The sequence below is a fragment of the Schistocerca americana genome, chromosome X (genome assembly GCF_021461395.2).
Source record: "Schistocerca americana isolate TAMUIC-IGC-003095 chromosome X, iqSchAmer2.1, whole genome shotgun sequence".
NCBI classification, from domain to species: domain Eukaryota; kingdom Metazoa; phylum Arthropoda; class Insecta; order Orthoptera; family Acrididae; genus Schistocerca; species Schistocerca americana.
The window spans coordinates 762,490,335-762,511,016 of NC_060130.1; the positions used below are offsets into that span (position 1 = coordinate 762,490,335).

Sequence of the window (20,682 nt, forward strand, 5' to 3'; positions counted from 1 at the left end):
TGTATTTGTGTCTTTGTATTCTATATATGTCAGCTGAAATTTTTTCTTCTGTATCTAACATGTGTGTCACTTCGTGTTCTATTTGTGCTTGTTCTGGTGGCTGTCTTAAGATTTCGTTTTCCTCTGATTGTTTAATTGATGCGTTTTGTTCTTTGTTTGTTTGCTCTGGGATGTTTGAGTCCATTACTGTATTTTCTTCTTCTTCTAATTGCACATTATTTTGTTCCAGTATTTGTTGTACTTGTTGCTTGATGTTTTCTAATTCTGACTGGGGTATCCTGTTATTTTCGATTATTAACGGATCTGATCAGCTAGTCATCATTCTGTTAAAAATTTTAATTCTGGGTATCTGGTAATAAATGTTGTGTATACTTGTGATCTGTATCCAGTTGTGTTGGTTCCTAGGTTTGTTGCTTGGTAAGAACAGAACATGAGGTGTCTGTAACTTCATCTGACCATCTCATCCTCTGTCTTTGTTATCCTTCTAGGGTGGTTGCAGGAAGCATATCCTGCAAAACACCTCTATTTGGATTTGAATCATTTTCCAGTTGGCTAGCAGTGTCGTTACCATTGTGGGCGGGCATAGGGTTCAAGCGTCGTCCCCGACCATGACGGCACTTGTCCGAGGGTTCTTTAGTTCTGTCCTGAACAAAGTAATCACACTAAAAGGGGGGTTAGCCCTATTAGTGGTTTGTTCTTTTCGTCGCCTTTTACGACTGGCAGAACATACCGGAGGCCTATTCTTCTCCCGGGCCTCCACGGGAATTATTATTATTATTGTTATTATTTTGCCAATGTCAGTGGTTTTCGCTGCACTCACTGTCTTTTTTGCCAAATTCAGTTTTCTTTTTTCGCCAAATTTGGTGGTGTTTTATACCAAATTCGTTGTTGTTTTGGGCACTTTTTGCCAGATTCCCCCCCCTTTTTTATTTGGTGTTTTTTGCCAAATTTCATGTTATTTGCATCAAATTCAATGTTTTCTGCCAAATTCAGAGCTATTTTCATCACCACATCACAGTTCATTATGTAGGAATTAAACACTCATTTTAAGATTCGAGTATACATGAACCTCAGCCTTGAGGAGATTAGAAATCAAAATGCATTTTAACATACAATAATTGTCAGTTACAAATGTTAGGAAACTGCCATCCAGAGATTTATAGAACTTTTACAAGGCAAAATTACAAATTTCAGGATATCTTGTAAAAATTGACGATTTTGTGTTATTTCTAAAAAAAAAAAAGGTCAATTTCACATTATTTTCATGTCTTTTGTAATGTGTAAAGACATATGAAACATTTAATAGTAAGCTTAAGGCACTTATTTACTAATAATCTGTACTAAACTAACCTGTTACACTCTTAATAAATTATCTTTGCAAGTGTACTCACACATCTAGTGCTCATCTACAAAATGCCTCAGATGAAGGCAGGTTGCTATGTCCCCTCATATCTATTCCTTAAGATTAAGAATGGGAAATTATTTGATATACAACTCACCAATAACAGCGCTGAACTGTGAATCAGAATCAAGCAGCTTGCATTCTTCATACCACCAGAACATCGCTGTTGGTATGGTACTGACTGTAGCTGTAAGACTCGGTCCAAAAACAAAGCCCGGCTGATCCTGTGGATCAAAATACTTGTTAAATAAATTATCTGCAAGTTAATAACCAGAAATGCTATAAATATGTTCTACTAAGAGTTCCAATTGTATCATTTACATACAACTGGAGACTGAAGTTATTCACACACACACACACACACACACACACACACACACACACACACACACACACACACAAAGCAAATTTACCATCATGAACAATTATCAGAAATAAAGCAAGTAACCAAGGATGAAAAATGGTCCCATAGTCTGTTATAGTCAGACTGTGAAGGACACAAATTATGCTACTTCCATCATCATGTTCAAAAGAGGTTTGATATTATCAACAATCTGAATAGTCCATCTTGGAAGACGCAATCGCTCCCAAAAAGAATGCCTGCACCACTGAATGAAAATGTCACCCTGTGATGGAGATTTTTGTTCCTGTGTACTTACCGTATTTACTCGAATCTAAGCCGCACTTTTTTTTCTGGTTTTCGTAATCCAAAAAACAGCCTGCAGCTTAGAATCGAGTGCAAAGTAAGCGGAAGTTCTGAAAAATGCTGGTAGGTGCCGCTACAACTAACTTGTGCCATCGAATATATGTAGTGCTACACAGGCATGCTTTGCAGGCACAAAGATAAATCCGGGCACCAAAACCTCTGGGTTAGTAAATAAAAAAATAAATAAATAAATAAAAAAATTAAAAAAATAAATAAAATAAAAAATAAAAGGTGGAAGATGAGCTTTTTTCCTCCACCTCAGTTTTCGACCACTGCATTTTCATACATTATCCAAAGAAGTAAATACAAATTCCGTATTGTTAATCTTCCAATGTAGCAGCATTTCAATGTACTACAAAAATCTGACTGGAAAGACTGTTTGGGATGTTTGTCAATATGGCCAACTCTACATTCTGATTTTTTTCCTACCTATGAGAAGAGATGGCTGCTAATATGAACTTTTATGAATTGTGAATCACATGCAGTTTTCTTTCCACTATAAGTATAATATGAATATAAACATTTTGCCATGTATTCTTTCGTGTTTGCTGCTATCTCATTTACATCCTGTCTGCCTAATAAACTACGAAACTAGAGTGAGACAACAGCAAACACGGAAGAATATACATATCATGTCATGTTTATATTCGTATTATTCTTATGCCTAATAGTGATACAGTCAGAAACAAAGCACGGCAATTGACTAGATTTTTAAATCTAGGATGCCTTATTTCTGTGCAGAATGCAATGTACTAAAGAAGCGTCTGCAAAGATTTTCAAACGTAGAAAAATTTTTGCTAAACTCTCGTTCAGAACATCATCTATCATACGCAGTCTATTATTTGGTTCTTGTTGATCATTATCAAAGAAAGCAGCAGTGTAAGTAACAACAAATAGCAGTCTCTTGCCATTGTTTCACTAATGACACGATTCCTCTTTTTTTTTTTTTTTTAATTTTAATTGTAAGCGGCGGTAGCGTGCGCAAAAGCAAGCCATGCCAAGAGTGGCGACTGGCTGTAAACACTCATTATCAGAATGCGACAAACAATGCATGACACAGTACAGTAATGCATTTTCAGCTTAGAGCGACGTAAACACCTATAACAAAGAGAATGGCACTTACCAGATCAAAGAAAAATAAGCAATCAATTCAAACGAGACGAAGCACATGAAAAAGGAAGGGTACCCGTATAAATACGGATGGAGCGCCTGACGCATAGCAATGGCTACCTGGTAAAGCTTAACTGCTAAGCTTATGACTCAAGCCAAACTACTGTAGCTGTATAGTCATTCATTCGGCCTAAATTGTTTCTCATATTACAATGGACCAACTTTGTTTCGATTTGGAGGTGCGGCCTAAAACTTTTCTCACCCCTTGAATTTCGAGCCTCAAATTTCAGGTGCGGCTTAGATTCGTGAAAAATTTTTTTTTCCTTGATTTCGAGACTCATTTTTCAGGTGCGGCTTAGATTCAAGTAAATACGGTAATGTGCTTCCGATTAACAGTGTTGTAGGTCTTTGTTATTTTTCTTTATTTTATTACTGATTTTTATTAATACCAAACACAAAGTGAGTAACTATTTTTGAATATTTGAAACTGCATTTGTAAATGTATTCTCTTGTCTTTTATATAACATTTACACAACATGATGTGATTTACATAAATGAAGTACTCTGCACATTATGGCAAAATTTATATCCATGTTATTTAATAAGAAGGAAACAGCTGATAGTGAAAAGATGGCAAGAGACATGGAAGTACATTAATGGCAGATTGGTTTATGTATTTAGGGAAGAATATTGCATTTTATTTTTATTTATTTTGAGACAAAGTTTGGCTATGATGTGTGGAGAAGAGGGAGAATGAGATGCTGTAATGAGAAGTAGTTAAAATGAAGTGGTTGTGGAGAAATTGCAGTTGAAATGAAGAAAACTGTTACAGACTGAGTAGTGGCATCTTGGTAGAACACATTGGTGAGCTTGTAATTAACCATCCAGTACATGAAGCATTCATTCACAGACTGTCATGGCAAATCAATAAAAAGAAGAAAAGCTACTGATGAAAGAAGAAACAGGTTTAACTATTAACAACAATTTCAATACAAAATGAGAAGACTACAATCATGTAATTGGGGATGGCAGATGAGGCACGCTTGAAGAATTGAATAGCTAACTGGCCTCAACTTTGTATCTCATCAGCAGAAGGTTTTTATAGTGAGGTGAAAGGCACTTTTGGACTGTGTAGCACACACAAGTTGTGGTAATATTAACTAAACACATTTTGGTGAAAAGATAAATGTTATATGGACTTCCTTTTACAACAAACAATTTAGAATTTTTAACTGACTGTAAGGTCGGGGTACGACTGGGTTTAGCTTTTAAATAAATGTGCACTTCACCTATCAAATGTATCTTTTTGTTGGTGCACTGTTTCCACAAACAATTGGAGTTTTGTCCATATAAAACATCTAAATTCCAATCAGCAGTTTTCCCTGGAGAGGTAACGGCATTTCTTGCCACTGTGTTGATTTCTGGAGTAGACATCATATTATTGCCATGTTGTTCTAGCAGCACTGATGCAAGGGATTTTGTCACAAGCAGCAACTGCCAGGAATCTCAGGAAAGAGATACGCAAATTTGATTCCATGCAAAACAACGCAGGAACTATTACACATCGATGTCCTATGATGCAAACTCCAATACTTCACTAAAGTTTTGTGACTTAATAAAATCCGATGTTCAGCAACCATATAAAAACAATTACTCATGCTCAGATTACTTATGAAAATGTTTGAAGATTAATGATGGATATAATAGTGGCGTGATCTTATGTTGGGGAACTCTCTTAGTAACAATGGTATTTCAGAGTTCTGCTGTAAGTTAAACACATACACTGGCCAGTAATTAACACACATTACATCACTTTGAGTGAGTGGATGTATGCATGGAAGTTGTCAATGGAGTAACATAAGATAGAGCAGTATTAGAAAATTACTGCTTATCAGTGCATGTAGTTATCAAGAAAGCAGACACAAGGAAAACAGTATTAAGTTTTGTGTGTGAATCATACAGGGAAGCAAAGAGCATTTGGTATTTAATTCACTGAGACACTGCCAAGAGATAACAGAGTGACAGCTGTTCATATTAACTTCATACAACAGTAGCAAGTAAGAGAGAATCATTCAAGTTAGTTAGAGCAAGGAAAGCATAGTTTTAACCCTCAGTGTTTCCATAAAAATTAACAGTTAAACTTCCTTTAATGTTAGCCTGACAAGGAAACAGTCGGTGAGAGATGTCGAAATCAGCTGTGTTTCTTCTTCTTCTTCTTCTTCTTCTTATTATTATTATTATTATTATTATTATTATTATTATTATTATTATTATTATTATTATTATTATTATTATTATTATTATTACAGGAAGACTACACCTAAAGATACACAATGTCTGCTAAGACACAGTGCATGCCTTTTGTGGTTTTGCTAAGTGTTAAAAAAGGAGATTAAGCCTTTTTTGTTTCTTTGAATATGCTTGCTAATAGAATCTGTGTTTGTGATGGCTGCAGAGTTTCACAGTAATGTGGAATCTAATTAATGTTTTCAACTTTGCAAAGATGAAATATAAAGAATGCGACATGAAATCAAAATCACTAACTTCTCCTGAATACCTACACACATGCTATTTATTAGTTACTTTCTTGGCTATTTAATCAAAGTAGGTCAACATTTTGTAAGAAACTGTGGAAACATTAGAAGAAACAGGAAGTAACTGATGATTCCATGAATTTTGAGTCAAATGATGGCTGTTGTGCTAATTAAAGTCCACAATAAAGACACACTACCTATCTAACCTGAATAAAACAGGCACAGTAATAGTTTTTAGTGACAAAGAAAAAGTTGTAAATTATTTTGTTAAACAAAGATGGGAGAACATGCTTACAGTTAAGCATTGTACATGGTCAGTTTCATTTCATAAAATCTGAATGTGTATTGTATAAATGGAAGAACGATTTACAAGTACGAGATTTGTGCCAAAATGGAAGCTATAAAAGTGTGAAAGGAAAACGATTTGAAAGATTTACAATTGTTCTGGAGTGTCGATGCACAATTGCCATGGGAAATCTTCAAGACAAGATCCTCCAAATTACAAATGAAGGAATATTTCCGATTTTCAGGCCACTTCAACCTGATTAAACAGATTCAGGAAATTATACTGGAAAGGAAGTCTCATAATTATGTAGTTTACTTCAATGAGGAGAGGACATTAATAGTTAATATGAGGGTAATCCCAAAAGTAAGGTCTCTCATTTTTTTTGTAAGTACAGAACACTGTCTGTTTGGCAGTTGGTCACATTGTTATGAAGAGTGCTTCATGCGCTGAGGGACTCAGTCTTGGCTTGGCAGCCATTGAGAATGGAGCTCCCATTGCATGTTACTGCCAACTGCGAATGGTGTGCAGTTATTCGGTTTTTGAGGGCAAAGGGCACAGCACTGATTAAAAGCCATTGCCAATTGACAGAAGTGTATGGTGAGTCGTGCATGGATGTCAAAACTGTTCATAAGTGGTGTAGAGAGTTTGTAGCTGGTCGGACAGAAATTCACAATGAGCAAAGGAGTGGAAGACTGTCAATTTCTGAGGAGACAGTGTTGAAGGTTGAGCAAAGCATGTGTGAAGATTGGCGGATCACCCTGGATGATCTCTGCATGTTGGTTCCCCAGGTTTCCCAAAGCACCGCTCACAGAATTTTAACGGAAACATTGAACTACCAGAAGGTGTGTGCAAGATGGGTGTCACACATGCTGACTGAGGACCAGATGCAGCAACAAGTTGATGCTTCCCATGCATTTCTTTACCACCTTGCAGCCGAACAGGTCAACTTTCTGGACTCAATTGGCATGGGTGACTAAACCTGGTAATGGCACCTTACACCTGAGACCAAGCAACAATCATGCCAGTGATGGCACTCTTCTTCACCAAAGCCGAAGAAATTCAAACAAACACAGTCTGCCGGTAAAGTCATAACAACCATTTTCTGGGATCGGAAAGGGGTATTATTGGTCGACTTTATGCCCACTGGGACCACAATTAATGCTGACAGGTACTGTGAGAGACTGAAAAATCTCAAACGGGCAATTCAGAACCAGAGAAGAGGAATGTTGAGCAAGAGCACACACATTCTCCACGACAACGCTTGCTCATACATATCTCGGCAAACCATTGCTCTCCTGCAACAGTTTCAGTGGAACATAATCACCCACCGACCCTATAGTCCTGACTTGGTGCCCAGTGACTATCACCTGTTCCCTAGGTTGAAAGAACATTTGGCCAGAAAGTGATTCAGCTCCGATGACGAGGTGAAAGAGAAGGTTCATAACTTTCTGAACAGCATGGTGGCGAGCTGGTATTACATGGGCATACAAAAACTGCCACAGCGTCTACAAAGATGCAGCGACAGAAATGGTGATTATGTCAAAAAATAGCTAAATGTTCAAGCTGTAAACTGATGTAAACCATTGTAGAAATAAACAGGTCTATGTACTTACAAAGAAATAGGAGACCTTACTTTTGGGATTACCCTCATATAACAGAGTAACTCATAGCTGATGTGAAGATTAAGCTTCTTGCGGTAAGCCAGTGAAGTTTCATGCTAGAATGGTATGCTAACTGCACTTTATCATTTCAAGTGAAATAAATCAGAGTTACTTGTGCAATCGATGAAAGCTATTACACGTAATATTATTCTCTCCCATTTTACAAGATTTTACTACTTCAATTGTAAGATTTTTTGCACTAAACACTCCTTCTTTTAAATTGTAGTCCTGATTAGCCTCAAGGTTCCTGAAGACAGATGTACATCCACACTGATACTTCGCAATACACCATACAGCACGTTGTGGAGGGTACCCTATACCACTAATCTTTTCCTTTCCTGTGCCACTCTCAAACAGAATGAGAGAAAAATGACTGCCTTTATGTCTCTATATGAGCCCTATTTTCTCGTATCTTATCCTCTTGGTCCTTACATGTTACGTACATTGGAGGTAGTAGGATCATTGTGCAGTCAGCTTCAAACACCAGTTCTCTAAATTTTCTCAATAATGTTCTTTAATAAAAAGTATGTTGCCTTCCTTCCAAGGATTCTTATCTGAGTTCCAGAAGCATCTCTCTAACACCTGTGTGGTGTTTGAACCTATCAGTAACAAATATAGGAGCCCATGTCTGTATTGCTTCAATGTCCTCCTCTAATCTGTACTGGTGGGTATCCCAAACACTCCAGCAGTACTTAAAAGTATGGTTGCATCAGTGTCCTATATGTGGTCTTATTTACAAATGAACCAAACTTTCCCAAATTTCTCCCGATAAACCAAACTTGACCATTCATCTTCGCTACCATGATCCTCACATGCTCATTCAATTTCATATCACTTTGCTGTGCTATGCCAAGATATTTAAACGATATGAATGTGTCAAGCAGGACTCTACTAATGCTGTACTTTAACATTATGTTTCTGTTTTTCCCACTCATCTGCATTAACTTACATTTTTCTATATTTAGAGCTAGCTGCCATTCATCACACCACCTAGAAATTTTGTCTAAGTTGTCTTGTATCCTCCTACACTCACTCAACTTCAACACTTTAGTGTACACCACAGAATCATCAGCTAACAACCACAGATAGCTGCCCATCCTGCCCACCACCACATTTATGTATACAGAGAATAGCAGCAGTACTATCACATTTCCATGGGGCACTCCTTATGATACCCTTTTCTCTGATGAACACTCATCATCGAGGACAATATACTGGATTCTATCACTTGAGAAGTCTTTGAACCATTCACGTATGTGAGAATTTATTCCATATGCTTGTACTTTTGTTACTTGTCTGCATTTGGGCACTGTGTCAAATGCTTACTGGAAATCTAGAAATATGGAATTTGCCTGCACTACTTCACCCATAGTTCACAACATATAATGTGATAAAAGGGGAAAGCTGCAAAAAAGTAATCCACTGATATTTATCAATGGCACTGGCTGTATAGTGGCAAAAATCTTGTAACTGGCGAAGTAAAATCTGGAAAAATGGGAGACAATAATTTGCAATACTACATCCCACATGTCTTTCCAGTTGCAGAACCTAATTCATTGCTTTTGTTGTGCTCTTGGCCTGGACATATCAACACCTCTGTCTTTATTATTATTATTATTATTATTATTACTATTATTATTATTATTATTATGATAAGACTGTTAATAACATTCGGATTCCACCCAAAACTAATAGTGCAATTCAGCCTCTCCATATAGAAGTTCTTCAACAGTGTAAAGCAGTTATCAAAAAATTGTTTGACAATATAATTTACAATAGCTCTTTTTTATTTCAGGTTTATCAGTGCAACATTATTGTTAAACTCCAATCACTTGTGCATTGTCACTTTACATCACCATTTTTTACGGATTTTATCATGTGTGCCTGGTACACAGCACAACTTGTGGAACATGGCCATGAATTTTTCTTACACCATCCTAATCCTGTCTAAATAGATCTAATAATCACTGTGAAGCATCTGAATGCATCAGTTTTTCTTTTGGCGGGTGTGCCCGACATAAGGAAAATGTTGGTTTTCTTCATCCAACTGACACTTATTTTTGTGTGAACTACAGGGCATAAACAAGGAACTGTTTCATTTTTTGTAAAATATGCATTGTTAAAACATTATTGTAAAAAGTCCAATAAATGAATAGTTATAAAATATTCAGAGTCAACAAATTCAAGTCTTGATTGATGGAAGAGAGAGAGAGAGAGAGAGACAGAGAGAGAGAGAGAGAGAGAGAGAGAGAGAGAGAGAGAGAGAGAGAGAGAGAGAGAGAGAGAGAGAGAGTGAGTGTGAGTGTGTGAAATCTTATGGGACTTAACTGCTAAGGTCATCAGTCCCTAAGTTTACACACTATTTGCTCGGCTAATCCCATGCGGCGATTGACGGAAGTCATCTGTAGTGTAACACAATGCACTGCCTTAATTTCCTTTCCTCTGCAAGTTACTCATGCAGCAATTACACATGCAGCTGATGATATTAACTGCAAGTTATTCAAAACCTCAATGTTTTTAGTCACTTTTGGTATGGTTTAATTGCTTAACATTTGCATGTGTGCACTTTAGGTTTCATGCAATGTTCTCATAATGACTGCATCTGCTTATTCGCTGAGTCCCAGCTATAGATAGGATTGTACAATCCACTGCTTAAGTGGCTCTTTTGAGACAAAAGTGAGTAATTTTAACGTTTTTTAGCAATACTTCCAGTGCACTTCCGCAGCTAAAATTTTGACAGTGCATTTCTTTTGGTGTATTCTTCCTGTACGCAAAATTTCAGAAAGGTTTCAACATGTCAAATTGACCATTCCTTTATGAGATCCATTGAAAAATGACAATATGACTGCCCAAAATATTATAAAACTTCTACCATGCATCACAACTGGAAAAGAATGTTAATTCTAAACTTCACTTACTGTAATACATATGTATACACATCCTACCACTAAGAACAGAGTCCAGGTAAATTCATATCACATTACATATTACTGTTGGTTGGTAGTCCTGGTTTTGTATCTATGTCTACATTTATACTCCGCAAGCCACCCAAAGGTGTGTAGCAGTGGGTACTTTACGTGCCACTGTCATGACCTCCCTTTCCTGTTCCAGTCGCGTATGGTTCGCAGGAAGAACGACTGCCGAAAAACCTCCGTGCATGCTCGAATCTCTCTGACTTTACTTTTGTCATCTCCTCAGGAGGTATAAGTAGGGGGAAGCAATATATTCGATACCTCATCCAGAAACGCACCCTCTCGAAATCTGGACAGCAAGCTACACCGCGATGCAGAGCGCCTCTCTTTCAGCGTCTGCCACATGAGTTTGCTAAACATCTCTGTAATGCTATCACGATTACCAAATAACCCTGTGACGAAACGTGCCGCTCTTCTTTGGATCTTCTCCATCTCCTCTGTCAACCCGATCTGGTACGGATCTCACACTGATGAGCAATACTCAAGTATAGGTCGAACGAGTGTTTTGTAAGCCACCTCCTTTGTTGATGGACTACATTTTCTAAGCACTCTCCCAATGAATCTCAACCTGGTACCCACCTTACCAACAATTAATTTTATATGATCATTCCACTTCAAATCGTTCCACATGCATACTCCCAGATATTTTACAGAAATAACTGCTTCCAGTGTTTGTTCCGCTATCATATAATCATACAATAAAGGATCCTTCTTTCTATGTATTTGCAATACATTACATTTGTCTATGTTAAGGGTCAGTTGCCACTCCCTGCACCAAGTGCCTATCCGCTGCAGATCTTCCTGCATTTCGTTGCAATTTTCTAATGCTGCAACTTCTCTGTATACTACAGCATCATCTGCGAAAAGCCGCATGGAACTTCCGACACTATCTACTAGGTCATTTATATATATTGTGGAAAGCAATGGTCCCATAACACTCCCCTGTGGCACACCAGATGTTACTTTAACGTCTGTAGATGTCTCTCCATTGAGAACAATATGCTGTGTTCTATTTGCTAAAAACTCTTCAATCCAGCCACACAGCTGGTCTGATATTCCATAGGCTCTTACTTTGTTAATCAGGCGACAGTGCGGAACTATCGAATGCCTTCCAGAAGTCAAGAAAAATGACATCTAACTGGGAGCCTGTATCTAATATTTTCTGGGTCTCATGAACAAATAAAGTGAGTTGGGTCTCACACGATCGCTGTTTCCGGAATCCATGTTGATTCATACAGAGTAGATTCTGGGTTTCCAGAAATGACATGAACCATGAGCAAAAAACATGTTCTAAAATTCTACAACAGATCGATGTCAGAGATATAGGCCTATAGTTTTGGGCATCTGCTCAACGACCAATCATTTGGAACATTTCATTCCTCTAGAGACTTGTGGTACACGTCTGTTAGACGGGGACAAAGTTCTTTCATGTATTCTGTGTAGAATTGAACTGGTATCCCATCAGGTCCAGAGGACTTTCCTCTATTGAGGCGATTTCAGTTACTTTTCTATTCTTTGGACACTTATTTTCATGTCAGCCATTTTTTCGTTCGTACGAGCATTTAGAGAAGGAACTGCAGTGCGGTCTTCCTCTATGAAACAGCTTTGGAAAAAGGTGTTCAGTATTTCAACTTTACGCATGTCATCCTCTGTTTCAATGCCATCATCATCTCAGAGTGTCTGGATATGCTGTTTCGATCCAATTACTGATTTAAAGTAAGGCCAGAACTTCCTAGGATTTTCTGTCAAGTCGGTACATAGAATTTTACTTTTGAATTCACTGAATGCTTCACACATAGCCCCCCTTAGGCTAACTTTGACATCGTTTAGCTTCTGTTTGTCTGAGAGGTTATGGCTGCATTTAAATTTGCAGGGAAGCTCTCTCTGCTTTCGCAGTAGTTTCCTAACTCATTAGATTACTGAGGGCTTTCTAAATTTATATTCAACTCATCAGTTACACTAGTCACATCGTTATATTATCTCAAACAATAGTCCTAAATGCCCTTCTGTCTCTACCAGCAAGACAAATGTTTCTTCCACTGGAGTATATACCAAGTTCACATCCATAGCTCAGCAGTAGTTGTGTTAAGACTGCCACACCGAGTTCAGTCCCAGTGATTTTCCTTTGGTAGCAAGACTAGAACAGGTGCTAAGTTTTCTAAAGAACCCTACATGCTGCCAAGACTCAAGATACAATAACCATTACTAGATTTGCCCCTGTTCTCATGGGTGCACCAATTTATGGGGCACCTTGTTGAGCATAACTGTATGTGGCAACGTCTCCAAGTTCTATCTCTACAGTGAACATATCTGCAAAAGTCTATTTGCGTCAAATGAAACTTGAGGCTCAAGCCAGTTCTTCATGGTCACAGAAATATTGAATACAATGCAACACATGTTTACACACAGTCAATGTGCCAAAGTGATATGTCTGTCTGGGAGTTTGGAATGTTAATGCTCCAACTACTTGTTAAGAACACTGTAAGTGTCCTCTAAAGTGCACAATACCAAATGCACGACTTTTTAACCCTTTCACTGCTGTGGACATGCATACATGATCTGCTACGTCATTCCCCAGGTGCTGTTGGATGTGTATAGGCATGCAGCTGGGGTTTTCGTTCACTGCTATGGACACCTGCATGTGTTCCGAGTTGCTGACCTCTCATTGCTGTTGCCAAGTTACTTACATACCTCGGTGTATAAAAAAGTTTCCAGTATTTATTATAAAACTTATGAGCCTCTCTGCATGTAATCATTTGTAGAAAACCTCCTTTCATTATCTCAAATCATTTCTGAGGCAAGATGATTCTTATGACCACATGATTTGCAAGGTGCAAGGACATGAATGGGCACCCGTTCTCAAGTTTATATAAAATTTCAAAATCTAGTTTAAATTTCATTTACTGCAATATATGGGCTAAAAGTTTACATAAACCTCTGCAAACTCTACTCCTGCAAACACTAAAATTTTGCGGGAAGTTTTACTGAATTTGATAGCGCAGTTCATATGACAAATTCAGTTCCTTACTGAGTGAAGATATCAGACTGTAATATATGACAAATTCAGTTCCTTACTGAGTGAAGATATCAGACTGTAATATATGCAAAAACTCAATTTCTTTTCACCTAATAGTTTTCAAAAAATCTGATGATAAGTATTCCATATTGGTCGAAATGCTGTATCTCAACACAGGTACCAGCATTTGGCGAGGAATATAGCCATACAATATACCCCCTCCCTCAGCACGGAGTGCAGAGCGCACATCTGTAGCAATGAAAGGGTTGATTGGATTTCAAAGAATACATGACTGTTATGGTTCGTGGAAGATGCAATTATGTCCTGAACACACTATGGAACAGGGTATTAAAATATAAGCCATTCTTTAAGCAACAGAACACACACTTCTGGCAAGCACACAAAGGTTTAACAAGTACCTGTCTTCCACAGAAAAAAATGTTGCGTATTTTTCATCGGCAGTTTATGAGCATGCAAGGTCTATTTGGCAATTAGTAGGGAGAGCCCAGTCACCACAGCTGAACAGCACGTCTTTTCTCACGGGATCACTGATGCTAAAATATTACCTATTGTTATAGTTGTGTTCTAACGTGGCCTGTCATTTTCATTAGTGGGTTGTGCTCAGGATGTCTTAACACCCTAGGAGCCAGTTTCACACACTCATGAGCAATAGTTCATCAGTAACTAGTGTTTTATCAGAATTTGATTGAAACTAAGGTGTGCTCTCGATAAAAGTTGTTAACAGCATATTCTTTATGAAGGTCTAGTTAGACATATTGATGGGGTTAGTACCATTTTGTGACCAGAGCAGCAGTATTTTTAGTTATTTGTGTTTGTTTCCATTTTTGATCACATCTTTTTTGATTATCTAGTATCAAGTTTTGGTCGTAGATCAAAATTATTAATGTCACTGCTTAAGGCAGTTCAGGTGAGTAACGTATGAAAAGTTTGGGGTCCTTTAGCCCAATTACACAAGGCATAGAAATTTTTTAAGGAAGAATATATGAATTATTAGATCATAAACTATGTTTATCATTACAATTCTACATCATCATCTGCATCCTGTCTTAACAAATTTTAATGCAAGCACGGATGTTTTTTAAGTCCCTGTTTTAAGTTCAGCAGTAGAAATCACATGCTTGAGGGGAGTTGAAAATGAACTGAGAGAATAAACATTTTACAAATGCATTTTAGGACTGACCTTCTATAAACAATGAACACTGCCAACTCAATGCGAGCCATTCACTAGCTCCATTGCAGCACTGACATACAAAATTCCAAGGTACAATTAATTTTAACTGATGCAAAATATTAAAAATCATCAACTTACAGTTGTATCAGCTTGATCCTCTTCTGACTGTGGATTTGAAATAACACCTAGACTTCTTTCCGATGTTATGACCCTAATATTATTGTCTTGTAGTTCAGTAATGGCTACAGGATTAATTGGGATCCCCAGTTCTATAGCAGTTGCAGCAGATGGACCTAGCAACCTTTAAAGAAAAAGGGAAACAAATGTGAATTAGAATAATTTAAAATTTACTCATTTGCAGAGGATCCATGATATCGCAACTTAGCACACAGCATGAAAGAGAAGCAGTGGTTGAGAAGGGACCGGGACAGGATTGTAAGCCATCCCTGATGTTTTTCGATCTATACAATGAGCAAGCAGTAAAAGAAACAAAAAAAATTTAGAGTCAGGATTAAAGTTCAAGGAGAAGAAATAAAAACTTTTAGGTTTGTCAGTGATATTTTAATTCTGTCAGAGACAGCAAAGTATTTGGCAGAGCAGCTGAATAGAATGGACAGTGTCTTGGAAGGAGGATATAAAATGAACATGAACAAAAGGATAACAAGGATAATAGAATGTAGTTGAATTAAATCATGTGATGCTGAGGGAATTAGATTAGGATATGAGATTCTGGAAATAGTAGATGATATTTGCTATTTCGGCAGCAAAATAACTGACGATGGCCAAAGTAGACAGGATATAAAATGTACACTGACAATGGCAAGAAGATGTTCCTGAAGAAGAGAAATGTGTTAACATCAAATCTAGAATTAAGTAATAGGAAGTCTTTTCTCAAGCTATTTGTATGGAGTGTAACCATGTATGGAAGTGAAACAGACAACAAACAATTTAGATGAGAAGAGAATAGCAACTTTTAAATGTGGTGCTACAGGAGAGTGCTGAAGATTAAAAGGGTAGATAAACTAACATATTTGGAGGTACTGAATAGAACTGGGGAGAAAAGCAATCTATGGTACAATATGACTAGGGGGAGGGATTGGTTGTTGGGACACATTCTGAGGCATGAAGGGATCATCAAATTGAGTCCTGGAGGAAGGTATGGGGGATAAAAATCATCAGAGGGAGACCAAGAGATGAATACAGTAAGCAGATTCAGAAGGATGTAGGGAGCAGAAATTATTTAGAGATGATGAGGCTTGCACAGGCTAGAATAGCAGGGGAGCTGCAGCAAATCAGTCTTCGGACTGAAGACCAGAACAGCAGCACACACAATAACAAAAGTAACAATAGATACAGCAACACATTTTCTCAAATCATCGAGGCAGCTCTTTACAACAAATTTACTATGGACTAAGACTGGCCTCTCCCATGAACCATGGACCTTGCTGTTGGTGGGGAGGCTTCCGTGCCTCAGCGATACAGATAGCCGTACCGTAGGTGCAACCAGAACGGAGGGGTATCTGTTGAGAGGCCAGACAAACGTGTGGTTCCTGAAGAGGGGCAGCAGCCTTTTCAGTAGTTGAAGGGGCAATAGTCTGGATGATTGACTGATCTGGCCATGTAACACTAACCAAAACAGCCTTGCTGTGCTGGTACTGCGAACGGCTGAAAGCAAGGGGAAACTACAGCCATAATTTTTCCCGAGGCCATGCAGCTTTAATGTATGGTTAAATGATGATGCTGTCCTCATGGGTAAAATATTCCGAAGGTAAAATAGTCCCCCATTCGGATCTCCGGGTGGGGACTACTCAGGACGACATTGTTATCAGGAAAAAGAAAACTGGTGTTCTACGGATTGGAGTGTGGAATGTCAGAGCCCTTAATCAGGTAGGTAGGCTAGAAAATTTAAAAAGGGAAATGGATAGGCTAAAGTTAGATATAGTGGGAATTAGTGAAGTTCAGTGGCAGGAGGAACAAAACTTCTGGTCATGTGAATAAAGGGTTATAAATACAAAATCAAATAGGGGTAATGCAGGAGTAGGTTTAATAATGAATAGGAAAATAGGAATGCGGGTAAGCTACTACAAACAGCATAGTGAATGCATTATTGTAGCCAAGATAGATACAAAGCCCACACCTACCACAGTAGTACAAGTTTAGATGGCAACTAGCTCTGCAGATGACAAAGAGATTGATGAAATGTGTGATGAGATAAAAGAAATTATTCAGGTAGCGAAGGTAGACAAAAATTTAATAGTCATGGGTGACTGGAACTCGATAGTAGGACAAGGAAGAGAAGGAAACTTAGTAGGTGAATATGGAATGGGAGTAAGGAATGAAAGAGGAAGCCACCTGGTAGAATTTTGCACAGAGCATAACTTAATCACAGCTAACACTTGGTTCAAGAACCATAAAAGGAGGTTGTATACATGGAAGAAGCCTGTACATACTGGAAGGTCTCAGATTATGTAATGGTAAGACAGAGATTCAGGAACCAGGCTTTAAATCTTAAGACATTTCCAGGGGCAGATGTGGACTCTGACCACAATCTATTGGTTATAAATTGTAGATTAAAACTGAAGAAACTGCAAAAAGGTGGGAATTTGAGGAGACGGGACCTGGCTGGATAAACTGAAAGAACCAGAGGCTGTAGAGAGCTTCAGGGAGAGCATTAGGGAATGATTGACAAGAATGGGAGAAAGAAACACAGTAGAAGAAGAGTGGGTAGCTTTGAGAGATGAAATAGTGAAGGCAGCAGAGGATCAGGTAGGTAAAAAGACAAGGGCTAATAGAAATCCTTGGGTAACAGGAGAGGTATTGAATTTAATTGATGAAAGAAGAAAATATAAAAATGCAGTAAATGAAGCAGGCAAAAAGGAATACAAACGTCTTAAAAATGAGATCGACAGGAAGTGCAAAATGGCTAAGTAGGGATGGGTAGAGGACAAATGTAAGGATGTAGACGCTTATCTCACTAGGGGGTAAGATAGATACTGCCTACACGAAAATTAAAGAAACCTTTGGAGAAAAGAGAACCACTTGCATGAATATCAAGAGCTCAGATGGAAACCCAGTTCTAAGCAAAGAAGGGAAGGCAGAAAGGTGGAAGGAATATATACAGGGTTTATATAAGGGCAATGTTCTTGAGGACAATATTATAGGAATGGAAGAGAATGTAGATGATGATGATGATGATGATGATGATGATGATGAAGAAATGGAAGATATGATACTGCGTGAAGAGTTTGACAGAGCACTGAAAGACCTGAGCCGAAACATGGCCCCGGGAGTAGACAACATTGCATTGGAACAACTGACGGCCTTGGGACAGCCAGTCCTGACAAAACTCTACCATCTAGTGAGCAAGATGTATGAGACAGGCATAATACCTTCAGACTTCAAGAAGAATATAATAATTCCAATCCCAGAGAAAGCAGGTGTTGACAGATTTGAAAATTACCTAACTATCAGTTTAATAAGCCACGGCTGCAAATTACTAACACGAATTCTTTACAGACGAATGGAAAAACTTGTAGAAGCTGACCTCGGGGAAGATCAGTTTGGATTCTGTAGAAATGTTGGAACACGTGAGGCAATACTGACCCTACAACTTATCTTAGAAGAAAGATTAAGGAAAGGCAAACCTATGTTTCTAGCATTTGTAGACTTGTAGAAAGCTTTTGACAATGTTGACTGGAATATTCTCTTTCAAATTCTAAAGGTGGCAGAGGTAAAATACAGGGAGCGAAAGGCTATTTACAATTTGTACAGAAACCAGATGGCAGTTATAAGAGTCGAGGGGCATGAGGGGGAAGCAGTGGTTGGGAAGGGAGCGAGACAGAGTTGTAGTCTCTCCCCGATGTTATTCAATCTGTATATTGAGCAAGCAGTAAAGGAAACAAAACAAAAATTTCGAGTAGGAATTAAAATCCATGGAGAAGAAATGAAAACTTTGAGGTTCTCCAATGACATTGCAATCCTGTCCGAGACAGCAAAGGACCTGTCAGAGACAGCAAAGGACCTGTCAGAGACAGCAAAGGACCTGTCAGAGACAGCAAAGGACCTGTCAGAGACAGCAAAGGACCTGGAAGAGCAGCTGGACGGAATGGACAGTATCTCGAAAGGGGGATGTAAGATGAACATCAACAAAAGCAAAATGAGGATAATGGAATGTAGTTGAATTAAATCAGGTGATGCTGTGGGAATTAGATTGGGAAACGAGATGCTTAAGTAGTAAATGAGTTTTTCTATTTGGAGAGCAAAATAACTGATGATGGTTGAAGTAGAGAGGTTGTAAAATGTATACTGGCAATGGCAAGGAAAGCGTTTCTGAAGAAGAGAAATTTGTTAACATCGGGTATAGATTTAAGTATCAGGAAGTCATTTATGAAAGTATTTGTATGGAGCGTAGCCATGTATGGAAGTGAAACACGGATGATAAATAGTTTAGACATGAAGAGAACAGAAGCTTTTGAAATGTGGTGCTACAGAAGAATGCTGAAGATTAGACGGGTTGGTAACATAACTGATGAGGAGGTATTGAATAGAACTGAAGAGAAGAGGAATTTGTGGCACAACTTGACTAAAAGAATGGATCAGTTGGTAGGGCCTATTCCGAGGCATCAAGGGATCACCAATTTAGTATTGGAGACAGGGTGGAGGGTAAAAATCTAAGAGGGAGACCAAGAGATGCATCAAACCAGTCTCTGGACTGAAGACCACAACAAATACTTGGTTTGCTTCAATTGAAGCAAAATTTTTAGTACTTCTACTTTATAATAGTCACACAGACATATTTTATAAATACAATTTAAAAGAAAAATGTGTATTTTATAACAATTTAACTGACATTTGTAGTGTTACACAAAATACATCATCTCTTCAGGATACACTGTTTTGAAAGACGCATCGTACGTGTGGGTGGAGAGTTTTGCATGTTTATATATTGCTAAGAGCTGGCTGTAGTGCAGCTGCTTGTAGGTTCCCCAAGCCAGAGAGGCTCTATTCACTGAATCAGACTGTGTGTCTCACAACAGTGCATTCTACCTACTCCCTAGCCTCCGTCCTTTGACATTTTTAAGGAAAGGGGGGATTGGCATCTGGAGGGAAAGTAATTCATCTAGGGGAAAGTTACCACAAAATCAAACACTGAGGTCCACCAGGTTGGGTTGGTGATGGGTTACCACCATAATATGGAAAATTTAGTAATGGTAAACAGACTACAAATAAGCCTTGGAAATCCATAGCACAAAATAAAAAGTTTGAGAACGATTTATACAATTTGGAATGTGGAATATTCATAATTTGTATAACACTAGTCCCTCAAGTCAGTCTAGTCAAGGAGATCAAACGATGAAGAATGGTTTTAGTTTCTAAAGAGGAAGTTTGCAGAGAGGATACTGGTACCCTTAATGTTGAGGACTCTAGAAACTTTTATGAAATCTGTGATCCAGGACTAAAATTATACACAGGTTTTTGTGTGATGAAGTATATAGCTGCGAATGTATCTGTATCTAGAATATCAGAAATGAAGAGATGTAAAGTGTCATTTGTGAACTGTCAAATGCCCATGGAGGACAGCATGTCCCAAGCAAAGGACTTATTGTATGTGGAATTGGAGGTAGTGGTGGTTGCTTTTCCAAATAGCAGTTATAATGCACAATTGGATTATATAAATATTACAGTAGGGAGAGAACTTTGATGTCATCAGATGGTAAAACAGTTAATCAGATACATCACTCAGACACATCACATTGCAAATGATATCAAAGTATAGAGCTGGACAATGAATGTCAAGACAGTT

The 20,682-nt window shown here is 38.1% G+C and overlaps 1 protein-coding gene across 1 annotated transcript in view; it reads right to left on the reverse strand.

Annotated features, from left to right (window-relative positions):
- LOC124554679 (E3 ubiquitin-protein ligase HUWE1) overlaps window positions 1-20,682 on the reverse strand; it is a 350,828-nt gene that overhangs the window by 104,554 nt on the left and 225,592 nt on the right. The window contains exons 38-39 of the mRNA XM_047128297.1: window positions 15,018-15,180; window positions 1,500-1,626 (exon numbers count right to left, since the gene is read on the reverse strand). Coding sequence (XP_046984253.1) covers window positions 1,500-1,626; window positions 15,018-15,180 — 290 coding nt within the window. The remainder of the gene's footprint in view (window positions 1-1,499; window positions 1,627-15,017; window positions 15,181-20,682) is intronic.